The sequence below is a fragment of the Polistes dominula genome, unplaced genomic scaffold, assembly GCF_049000335.1.
Source record: "Polistes dominula isolate Pdom_NZ unplaced genomic scaffold, Pdom_raw_medaka contig_84, whole genome shotgun sequence".
Lineage (NCBI taxonomy): Eukaryota > Metazoa > Arthropoda > Insecta > Hymenoptera > Vespidae > Polistes > Polistes dominula.
In genome coordinates, this window is record NW_028300944.1 from 157,873 (window position 1) to 170,337 (window position 12,465).

A 12,465-nucleotide genomic window follows, 5' to 3' on the forward strand; every position below is an offset into this window, starting at 1 on the left:
ATTTTATAAGATACACGTTTATTGAATAACTATAGAAAATATTTGTAGATTAATATTATTCATTTTATGTTTTACAAACAAATCTTTTCTTTTATTTTCTTTTTGACAAAGTTATATAGAAGTATTTTTGATTGATCCTTTTAAAGGTTTAACAGGTAATCATATTTTGTTTAAAAATTGCGAACGCGAATTGTATAAATTCTAAGAAACATTTTGTCAATCTACCTAGATGCATATTTTGGATAACGAACAATCCTGTCTTTTTCTTTTTCTATTGGAAACAAATGCTTTTTATACAATTTTACAACAATGTAACGATGTAAACAGTGTAACAGGGACACGCAATGAAAATTTAAACAAAATATGAGAATGACATTTGTCAAATTTGCTATATGAAAGTGTTAACGCTTCAAACAGCATAATTAATTGAATGCAATATTAAAAAGTATATTATTACAATAAATATTACTGCCATATTATTATTGCATTCGATAAGCTGACGTGCCTATTATTACATTGCTTTCGTAATTGGTTAATTTTATTTTTCATATTTAGTTTTTTTACAAAGTTTATCTATGTATTGAAACACACAATTGTTATTGTTTTGTTTTTTATATGTAAAATTTTAAAAATCATATGTTTTCAAGTACGGTGTAAAATAATTATATATGTATATTGATACATCCATACATACATACATATGTAATATAAATATGAAAAGGATCGTTCCAATTTTTACGTTTATATTTTAGAAAAGATGATGAACATAAGCTTAAAAAAAAGGAATAAACAAAAGGATATTAAAGCTTGATTATGTTTACACCGATTTCCTATTTTAAATATTAACTATGTATATGCAATATATATATATATATATATATATATATATATATATATATATATATACACACAAAATATGACCTTTTTTAATGTTTTGTAGTATTTCGTACTATTTAAAACAAAACGAACTTTAAATACACACGTTGAAGTTTATAAAAGAATAAGAAAAAAAATTTGAAGACTACGACGTTTGTTCTTACCATAATAATAAAAATCTTGTTTTTTTTTTAAATGACACAATAGAAAGAACGATGTTAAAAATACAAAAAATATAATAGTTATTAAAATATCAACATTTACCACGTTATATATTTTTCTAAATAAGTATAATTTAAATAACTCTTATACATTTGTAAAACTTTGATTTCTTTTTCATTCTCATTGTATAAATATAATTTTAGTTAATACGATAAATTATTATGGTACAGAATCTTTGTAAGAAATAACAGTATTATTCAAAGTATCGATAATTGGAGGATTTTAATTTGTTTAACATTAAATACATAAGTAATTTCGAAATTATTAGGAATCAAAAAAACAAAAAACTGAAATCGATAAATTGCATCTTGTAAGATTCATCTTTTTCTTTATTTTCTTAAAAGGAGAAATAAAAAAGAAAAAACAAACAAAATGACATATTAGTTTTTGTCATAATGACATATTTTTTGACATAATGTTTTTCTTATTATTAAAATATGCTAAATTGTAATCGTTAGGTTAGGTTTTATTAGCGCGAATAAATGAAATTTTCAATGCTGCATCGTGATAGGTTAAAATCTAATAAAGGAAGCCATTTAATTGGATATACTTAGCGCGTGAATGGTCGAAGAAACGACCAATCGAGCAACGACTAATCAAAATTAACCAATCGCGCGCTTGGTCCAATAACCATTCGATTGTGTAGAACGATATGTTGCGATACGAGGCGGTACGAGAGTATCGATATTGGAGAAATCAGCAAAGAGGGGTGGTCTCTAACAGGAAGATTAAGAAAACGTTGGTCGACAGTCTCTTACTAAGATGGCCGCATTTTAATCGCAGACTGATTTTCTTTGTTGTTTGCCAATTGCTGTGCAAAGGGCCTGGGAGTGTTCAATAAAATAACACGGTCTGTTTCGACCTATATTTCATTGTTAATACAAGAACAACTGTTATCGTGAAGTATAATAAATATTTGGTAAGAAATTTCGTATAGTATACTTTTGTGTGCGTTAAACCCCGGCCAAGCCCAACGTCTATCGACTGACTTATTTATAGATTAAATTGCGTTTAAAAAGATTAACGTCATTGCAATAATGCAAGTGATTTATGAGCATCGTTTTCGTGTCCATTTTATTATAGGATTATCAGTGCTTATTTGAGAACAATCAACCGAAATGAGGAAGATACCGGTTAACGGTTTTTAAAAACTATCCCGAATCTTCATTTATTGTTTCTATCATATTATTTTATTATTATATCTTTATTTTCATTGACATTTGGTTACGGTGCGCTTAATATCTATTTCTTTACTAATATTTTCATATTTCATATATTATTCGACATTATTTTTTTTTATGTCAACTTCCTTCATCATTTATTGTGTCATTTTGTTTGTGTTGTCTGTCTTCTTAGTGTTATTTATCAAAGAAATAATTTTATATATTTTTTGTAGATTTTTACAAGATGTTACGCCACCAACACCATTCAATGCCAAATCAACTTAGAGATCACAATAGGTTGATATCACATTAGATAACTGTCAATATTTACTTGTAATTGTCAAAATATATGATTTATTATTTCATTTAAAAAGAATGGGAGGACCAATGCGCCCTATGCAGCAGGCTAGTATGGCCCCTTTACATCAGCCGCAGCATCCAATACCGCATCGGAATCCACATCAACAAATACTGCCCATGCCCCCCCATCAACAACATTTACATCACATGCAGCATCATGGACCACCACCGCATGGAAATCCACGACAACCAGTGTTGATGAGTATGAATGCACACAATTCCAACGGTAAGCTTTGAGAATAACAATTTTGCATATATGTTTTCAAAGGTCGTCTTATTGTAATAATAATAATAATAATAATAATAATAGTAATAATAATCCATCGGAACTTTGTGTTTCAATGAGTTGTTAATCATTGTTTGTAATATTTAGTCTTTTATCCAGGTACTATGGTCAGCGTTAGTTTAAAGGATCAAACAAACACAGTCTCCGTGACCCTTCAAAATCCAAATATTCCACAAACGCAATTTCAGCAACAGAGTAATACGCAGCATCAAGTTCAACAGCACGTTCAACAGCAGCAACGTCAACAACATCATCAGCAGCATCATCAACAGCAGCAGCAGCAGCAACAACAACAACAACAACAACAGCAGCAGCAACAACAGCAACAACAACAGCAGCAACAACAACAACAACAACAACAGCAACAACAAATCATGGAACAATCTAAATCATCTACAAACAAGGGTAGTAACGGAGAGACAAGGGATCATAGTCCATCGCAACAAAATCATGCCAACGTGAATAATCCAGCTTTGGCAAACATGAAAGAAAAAACACCAATGTGCTTGTTAAATGAATTAGCAAGATTTAATAAAATTCAACATCAATACAGACTGACCAATGAAGAAGGACCGGCGCACAAAAAAAGATTCACCGTAACGTTAAAACTTGGCGAAGAAGAGTACGTGGCGGATGGACCTAGCATAAAGAAAGCTCAACACAGCGCAGCTGCTGAAGCATTAAGAAAAACGTGGTATAGACAACCTCCGCTAAAACCTACTAAAGCATTGAGAATTGGTTATCCCGGGAAGTGTTCACCTGGTTCAGGTAGTCGTATATTTACATATTCTCAAACATTATGGATATTTCATTTCGATATTTTACATATTATTACGTTTTCCCATTGAACTTATTTAGTTTTTTTTTTTTATTATAGGAAACGTACCAGCAACAGTAGAATTAAATGCATTGGCAATGAAAAGAGGAGAACCTACAGTTTATACCTTCAGACAAGCACCGCCAGCAGGATTGCAACCATTAGTTACGTATAGTTTTGCCAATTATCCGCGATTATTACATTCCAGTTTACCTCCTAATCATGGATACCATGCTGAAACTACACCACCAATGATGTATATTGTTACGTTAAAGGTATATACATTATTTGACATTAATTTAAACAAAGTTAATATTATAATAAAGAGTATGTGCGTGAAATGTGTAGGTCGGCGAGCGAGAATTTACTGGTCGAGGTGTGACAGGCCAATTGGCACGACATGATGCAGCGAAAAGAGCATTGGAACAATTACGTCAATTACCTTTACCAGAAGAGGTATCAACTAATTGTACCAATAGCAATGGAACATTAACCGGAATTGATGATCCTAATGCAGATTTAAAAAGTCCTGTCTCCTTAGTTCACGAGACTGCATTGAAACGTGGTCTATCCGTTAGTTTCGAAGTTGTATCAGAAAGTGGTAAACCTCATATTCGTGTATTTGTAACTAAGTGTACCGTAGGAGATAAATCCACTGTCGGAGAAGGATCTTCAAAAAAAGTATGTTATATATATGCTTGGCACAATATAAAAAAAATTCTAATAATACATTGAAACTTCTACAAATGATTGATTTAGGTTTCAAAAAAACGAGCAGCAGAATTAATGTTAGAAGAATTAAAACGTCTTCCACCGCTACTGGTAAATGTTCAAAATCGATTGTCGAACGTGAAACGTAAGCCTCCAGCTACGAAAAAAAATCGAGAAATTTAATAAAGGTTTATCAAGATCCACGGGCTGAATCGGACGCCGTGGATGAACTTAATCCGGTTTCACGACTTGTTCATATTCAACAAGCCAAACGAGAAAGAGAACCTGTTTATAATCTTATAGAAGAAAAGGGTGCTCCCCGACGTAGAGAATTTATAATAGAAGTGACGACAGGAACAAATTCAGCTTGCGGATATGGTCCTAATAAAAAATTAGCAAAAAGAGCGGCTGCAGAAGCTCTTTTAGCTAAGTTAGGTTATAGCAAACCACAGCCACAACCAACTAAACCATCAATTAAAACTGGAGAATCGGAAAATACCGAAAGCAAACCAAGAAAAGTAACTTTCCTTGAAGATGATCAAGTTAATGAAACTCAAAGTCATCCTGTTGGAGGTAAAAAAAGAAATACATTCCACAGCCTATCAATGAATAGATTTCACAGAATTTCTTTCACTTTTATATTGTTATAATAGATGATTATATTCTATTAATGATCATGTCAAAATTAATGGAATATTTCATCTATTGTGATATATATAAAAGGTGTATTTTCTCCTTTGATCATTCATTAAGGTACCATCGGACGTCAATTAGTGCCTGGCTTGTTATTGGTTGACGGTGGTCAAGAATCTAAAGTAGGTAATGGACCTAGCGTTCAAGTGATCGCTGAAGAATTACGGGGACAACAACAAAATTCCGGAATATCGCCGAAAGATCAGTTAAAATATTTAGCCCAATTATTTAATTTCAATGTTGAATTTAGTGACTTCCCTAAGGTAACGAAACAAGTATGAACATTTTATTATACTTTAGTTATTGTTGACAAATCTTTTGATCGACAATATAATGAATTTGTTTTTCATTTGTAGGGTGGGTCAATACACAAGGAATATTTATCACTTGTAACATTAAGCACGGATCCACCACAAGTGTGTCATGGTAATGGTCCAACAGCGAACGCAAGTCGTAATCAAGCAGCATTAACAGCTTTACGCACGTTAAGTAAGTTAGGTCTTGATAATGCTTCTAATTCACAATCTAAAAAAGACAAAGGTGCGTCCGGAGATGGAATACATATTAGTATTCAGGTCAAAAATAATATTATGGATGGAAATATCGATAAATAATTATCATCTGCTATTTAAAAATTCAATATGTAGGATTGATTATATTATTATTGCTTTGAGGCACTGTACAAGGAACAACTAATATTCTAACTTCTTTGTTGTTAATTATACAGGCTAATTCAGCAGTTCTTGTCATCTAAATAGCTCCAAAAGTGGTAAAAAGAAAAAAGAAAATTGTATGAAAAAATTCACGACTACAACATGACATTAGTGTTTTTTTGTTAGGTTTCTAGGTTCAGTCAATTTTGTTTTTTTAAATACAATTTTTCATACTTTCGAAGCTATTTAGGTGGCAAGAGGTGCTGAATAATCCATCCTGTATTATAATTATTGTGTTCTTTTTTTTTTTTCAAAAAGACAAGATCTGTCTGGAATCTTTTCGACTGTTAAAAAGTAATTTTGATCGCTATTGTACGATATACATGTAACACACACAGACACATATATATACATATATAATATATAACATATTATTTTTATATAGACATCAGATTTTCATGTCTTACTATTTATGCCTTTTCTCCAATTCTAAGAGAATATAGTTTACATCTTTTACAGTGCCTTATATGCATTCAAATATGTTCAAGCATCAATAACATATTATATTATTATTATTATTATTATTTAATTAATTTTATTATTGTATTTTTTTTGTTTGAAAAGTAATTTAATTGAATATACTTAATTTATTATTAAGCGTAAGGAGGATTTTTATACAAAAACAACATTCTTCAATATTTACAAGATTTTTCGAAATCACATCAAAAGAAGTCTTAAATTTTGAAAAATGTTCTTCACAACAATTGTTATTTATATATAAATGAATAAATACGAACAAAAATGGGTGATCTTATTTATATTTTTTCTTATTTTTATTTTAATAATATTTTATTGATGCTTGATCATCATGATTATGGTTTTAACAATAAATTCTCATATATTATATGAATTTGAATTGATAGAACCATTATCATCCACAATTAATTAAATATATTTACTCCGTGTAATTAAAATGGTCATACTCCAGATATGTAGTCATAAAAAAAAGAAAAAGAAATAAATAAGGAAGGTTCATATGATACTTATCTTACGACGTTGTATTCCTGATAGTTAATTCTACGATAAATGTTGACTAAATAATCCATATAAAATGGTTCAATTTTTGGATTGACTCTTTTCATTAACGTGCGAAGAAAAATCTAATGAATCAATCAAATGAGTTTATTGTTTTTTTGTTTGATATTTATTTTAGTGTATGAAAGGTGATTCATGAAAATATTGGCGTTGCTTGCACAAAGTTTATTATTTTCTTTTATATATGTAAGATATTATTTACAGTCAATCCTTAAATTTAACGCATTTTCGTTGTGACTTTTTTTCTTTTTTTTTTTCTTGTCTTATTTCCTTTCAATGTTGTTGTTGTTTTTTTTTTACTTTTGTCTTTTTTTTCTTTTCCTATCCTATGTTTATACAAAAATTTTCACCACACATTCGATAGAGTTTCGAATGAATATAGAAGAAGATTCCAGTACATATGAACTTTTGCGAGAACTTCCGTACGATCAAAGGAAGTCCCCTTCCATTCTGATAAACAATTATCAAATACTTTGTATATTTGGTTTATGATCATAAGAAAGAAGAAAAGAAAAGGAAAGGAAAAAAGAAAAAACGAAAAAACGAAAAAACAAAAAAATTGATACACTTTTCTGAGATGAAATGCGGCCATGCTCTAGGTCAATATGCAGATCTTGGAGAAATAGGTGATTCATGGGTTTTGCTGCCTAGACGAACTTTATAGAACATGAAGAAGATTAACCAACCCATGGATCAACTGTCGCTCGATTGTGCATACTTACCTTACTATTTCAAATAATTCCTTAGCTTTCTCATAATTCATGAATGGAAAAATGTCTTATTACCTAATCATCATCATAATAATAATAATAATGATGATGTTATTTCGTTTATTTATAAAACTGATATTCGACTTGTTAATATTTTTGTTTATAAAACAAGTTATATTGATTTGTATGTTTATCGGGTCATACATAAAAAATATGTGTTATGGCTTTTGTATGGTTAAACATTAAATTATGCGGATATATAATACATTTTTCTCACGCCCCAATTTGCTTTTTTACGGGGCCTAGAAGCATACTGGGGTCCATTCATGTTTTGCAAAAGATTATTGAGAAGTGAAGGGAATTTGAAATATTCGTGCATCTATCAATTTAAAAAAAAAATAAAAATAACAAAAAAAATAACAAAAAACCATAAAAATATAAAAAGAAAGAAAATACCAAAAAAAAAAAAAAGAAGAAAAAGAAAGTAAAAAAAAAAAAAAGATTGATAGATGACACGAGATATTTCAAAACGAATTATAACGAAGAAATGGTAATAATACAAAATTTATTTGACTCTCGTAGTCGTCGTTGACTTGGGTGGTCAATTGAAAAACCGTTTTCAAACAACAAGTGTTATGAATTTTGTCTTATTGCCGCTGAATGGGGGAAAAAAAGGAAAAAAAGAAAAAAAAAAAAAGAAACATGTAATAATGGATGAAGATAATATTAAGAGAGAGCACGGTACGAACTTTGAATATTTTTAACTTCCTTTCTTTTTAAAAAGTAAAATCATTCAAAGTAATGGGTACAAATGAAATAGAACATCTTGTTAATTATGCTAATATTTTTTTTCCCTACCTGTTTAGAGTCCTTAGAGAATGAGAAAAAAAGAATTCGTCTTTTTGTTTTTCTTCTTCTTCTTTTTCTTTTTCTTTCTCCAAAGTTTGTAAACAGATATGGGGAAAAAAAATACAATGCATCGAGAAAATGTTTTCGTGGAAAGAAGATAAGATGGAAGAAAACGAGGACATTTTTGTTGCCTCTCGTGTAAAAATAATTATTTATAAAATAGTGATATTTATTTTATATTAGATATATATTATTAAAATGCAAAGTTCTGTCCCGTATTCTCACATAATTCCATCTTGTGTATTCATTATACACATAATATTATCCAAAACTATTCGTTGCGTTAAAAATACAAACGATTGTTAACTCTTAATTAAATGTGCCTCTTTACTTACCCATAAAAATAGAAGAGAAAATGACGTAATTCTATTATATATATATATGTAATTATTCTATTATATATATATATATGTAATTACAAACTTAGAAAATGTCATTTCTAAGAATAATCTTCCCATATGGACATTTTTTCTACGAAATTGTTTGTATTCATTTTTCTAACACACGTCTCGTTATTCCAAAATTCGTCGAAAGAAAAGAAAAGAAAAGAAAAGAAAAGAAAAAAAGCAAAAAATATATATATTTCATATAGTGTGTTCCTTTTTTCTAACGTATTGTATTATAGATAAGTATTTTTTTTTAAAAAGCGAAATTCAGTATTATTTAAGACAGGTGGTAGATTTTGTTGCATAGTATTTTAGGGGAAAACAGGAAGAATACAACATGTGTCCTGTTAACGAGTATTTTTCCTTTTTCTATAATATATAAACTTATTATTTTATTTAAACAATACCATACAAGAACGACATAATAGACGTAATGCGTAAATACAACAAATTAATTATCTAATTATATTGGATTACCTAAATGAAACACCCGATTATTAATCATTATTTATGAGACCGGATATTATATTATTATTATTATTATTATTATTATTATTATATATATATATATATGTACGGATTGATATTTTTCGTTTTAGTGATAAAACCACCGATAAGTAATATTTATTGAAATGTTTTTCATTTTCTGCTTTATAATTATTATTATTATCATAAGTTCATTTTTCATTATTATTTATTATCGATTATTATAAATTGTCTTTCATTTTCAAGTCTTTGAATAAAAAGGGAAGAGAGAGAGAGATGTACAATAGTTTTAATTATTTCATAATATATAAATGTGTATGAAACATTGCTTGTTTGTTTATAACGTCATCAGTATACGGCTTCCAAATGTGTTGTATTTCAATCATTTTTTCATCTATAACTTGTAATCATTACCCATGAAAATGATCTTTTTTCAATATTTTCAAGTTTTGTTTGTATATTTATTCTTTGAACGACAAATTATTGGGCGGTTTTATCAAGCTCGTATTTGAAAATCAATAAATTTTAATTGTAAAAATGTTGTGTTAGCGAGAGAGAGAGAGAGAGAGAGAGAGAGAGAGAGAGATATTTGTCTGCTTATACAAATACAAGAAATATTATAGTACAAGGACGCATCGTGCTCTTATAATTCGTACGTACGTAAAACTGATTTGTAATTATTGGAAATAAAGTATTTGTAATTGACTTTGAACATTAAATAAGATTTCACAAAGTAGTCATTGTCAAATTTTAAATATCAATAGTTTTGCCGCCAATACTTATAAATTTAAATTTAATTCATTGACTTTTTGTTTCGATTAATTATATACATATATATTTATGTTAATAATTATTAATTATATAAATGGAAATAATTATGCAGATTAATTGTATATTTTCCAAATTTCGATCGATTTAATAATTATACAGTTGTGTAGAACTCTGACTAGTTAATATCTAGATAACTAGATAAATAACCAGACAAAGGAGGAAAGTTTAAGGGCAAGGCTAGCAACCTACTCTCGGTAAAAAAATAAATTACCACTCCCAGTACAAATTTTACAGTCTGGAGGATATTAAATAAACAAAGTTTTGATAAAAAGAATAAGAAGAAGAAAATTATAGAATTTTACTGAATCATGTAGTTGAACAATATTTCGTATATCGATGCTTTTTTGATCAATAGATGTCTCTCAAATGCGACCACTAGGTGGCAGGTCAATTGGACTTTTTCCCAGTATTATCTACTAAACTTTTGATCTTCAACTGCAGACATAATTCACAAAGGAAGGTTATTTCTCATTCTTCAAAAAACAAAATGGCGTCTGGTAATGTAGCACGTCTTTTGTCGAAAAATACCGACGTTATTATAAATTCATTCGCTCGGTTAAATTTGGGTGGATCTAGCATACGATCAACATCTAACAGATTATTATTTTGTCATTCGAGGCAAAATGTCGTACCTTTATTATCTCAGGTAATCATTGTTTCAAAACCATATAAAAGCAACAAACTTTTCCTTTAATTCGATCTGTTTTGATATATACATTATGTAACTTACAATTTATTATTTTATTACTTATCATTTAAAGGTTTCACTAATTCCTACCTATCACGAATGATCATTATTCTTGTGGACATTTATTTCTTTGTCCTATGTCAAAAATCGAAAATCGATAAATTTGTATAGTGTTTTACATTATATAAAAATTGTTCAGTTATCATATTTTTTTCATTTATCAATACAACTACAACATAATACATTATCTTTCAAATAACGTCTATAAAATTGAACTATTATAATATGTAAGTAAAAAGAACAACAATTTATTAACTTTTGTTTAATAAATAATATAGGATTATTTGATTATACAATGAAACCAACTGTCATCTAGCATTTGTAATTTATTTAGATTCATATTGGATTTGTTCGCACTCATACAAATGAGATCATCAATGAAGAGTCAGGAAATCACTCTTCGTGTTTTAACACGAATTAGTTCTTTCGAAATATGTCCTGAAGAATTGGTATTTCATTTTGATAAAAGACAAATATTATTTTACAGGGTATTGATGAGCTACGAGTCAAGCAGGTGCGCCTCTACAGCTCGAAGCCACCTATGTCATTAGATTTGATTCGTCAGCGGGTGCTTTTATTACTCAAGTTGTATGATAAAATTGATTCAGGGAAGGTATCTGTCTGCTATAAGAAATCATATTTTCTGCTTTGTTATAAACAGGATATTTCTATAAACGAGTAATAGATAAACTACTATATATACTAATCGTTACATGATATATAACACGTATATATATATATGTATTTTCATTGAAACAGTTGAAATATTGTTTGTTTACACATTTATAGAAATATCTTAAAAGATAACTTCCTGGGAAAACTGCTGGCTAACACCTCGCTTGAGTCGTGGTGCTCCTGTATCGCTGACATGTATATATAAGTTAATCATTTGCAAAATATATCTAATCACAAATTCATTTATATTATTCATGTTATAGAATAGAATAGAACAGAACATGTCAGTTATACATTTGTACCTTTACATTTAAACCCCCATGTATTTATATATTAAATAGAATTTGACTAACCACGTATTTATTACAGTTATCTGTGGATTCTCATTTTATAAATGATTTGGGTCTTGATTCTTTGGATCATGTTGAAGTTATAATGGCCATAGAAGATGAATTTGGTTTTGAAATTCCTGATATGGATGCAGAAAAATTGATAACGCCTGGACATATAATTCGCTATGTTGCAGATAGAGAGGACATTTATGAATAATAGAAATTGAGATTATATTAGTGAAAACTCATCATTAATTGTTAAAACAGGCTATGATCGTAATATCATTTTTTTATTATCTTTTGCTCGAAGAGTAATTGAAATACCTGTTTTTGTCTGTAAATAGAACCAGTGATCATTAAATAAACAAGATAATCTCAAATATTTTTACTTTTCACCTATTAAAAATATTTCATGATTTGTATAATATTTCACACATTTCAAATTATAATAAATGAAAATGATAGATATTATTGTGTACATTAATAAATGTATAGAAAATTCAAATGATTGT

General features: G+C 28.7%; 2 protein-coding genes across 3 annotated transcripts; both read left to right on the plus strand.

Annotated features, from left to right (window-relative positions):
• Positions 1 to 1,801: 1,801 nt before the first annotated feature.
• stau (double-stranded RNA-binding protein Staufen) lies at positions 1,802 to 10,103 on the plus strand. Its single transcript, XM_089171822.1, is given in 10 exon segments — positions 1,802 to 2,017; positions 2,495 to 2,558; positions 2,636 to 2,847; positions 3,007 to 3,675; positions 3,785 to 3,999; positions 4,073 to 4,405; positions 4,484 to 4,595; positions 4,598 to 5,008; positions 5,189 to 5,391; positions 5,485 to 10,103. Coding segments are annotated over 9 exon segments (2,466 nt in total). The 5' UTR covers positions 1,802 to 2,017; positions 2,495 to 2,505; the 3' UTR covers positions 5,743 to 10,103.
• Positions 10,104 to 10,585: 482 nt separating this feature from the next.
• ND-ACP (NADH dehydrogenase (ubiquinone) acyl carrier protein) lies at positions 10,586 to 12,421 on the plus strand. 2 transcript variants are annotated; one of them, XM_089171819.1, is made up of 3 exons: positions 10,586 to 10,844; positions 11,416 to 11,559; positions 11,991 to 12,421. In XM_089171819.1, the coding sequence occupies exons 1-3, from the start codon at positions 10,686 to 10,688 to the stop codon at positions 12,168 to 12,170; spliced, it is 483 nt and encodes a 160-aa protein (XP_089027945.1). In that variant the 5' UTR covers positions 10,586 to 10,685; the 3' UTR covers positions 12,171 to 12,421. The 2 variants fall into 2 exon arrangements, with proteins under 2 accessions (XP_089027945.1, XP_015186173.2); XM_015330687.2 differs by having other exon boundaries at positions 10,605 to 10,844; positions 11,434 to 11,559.
• Positions 12,422 to 12,465: the final 44 nt, after the last annotated feature.

What these genes read in the sequence shown, in the direction of transcription:
- ND-ACP (XM_089171819.1), top strand. Translation starts at nt 10,686, where the DNA reads ATGGCGTCTGGTAATGTAGCACGTCTTTTGTCGAAAAATACCGACGTT. An exon ending in TCGTACCTTTATTATCTCAG is followed by an intron (nt 10,845 to 11,415) that starts GTAATCATTGTT and finishes TTTTGATAAAAG; the next exon opens with ACAAATATTATTTTACAGGG. An exon ending in ATAAAATTGATTCAGGGAAG is followed by an intron (nt 11,560 to 11,990) that starts GTATCTGTCTGC and finishes TATTTATTACAG; the next exon opens with TTATCTGTGGATTCTCATTT.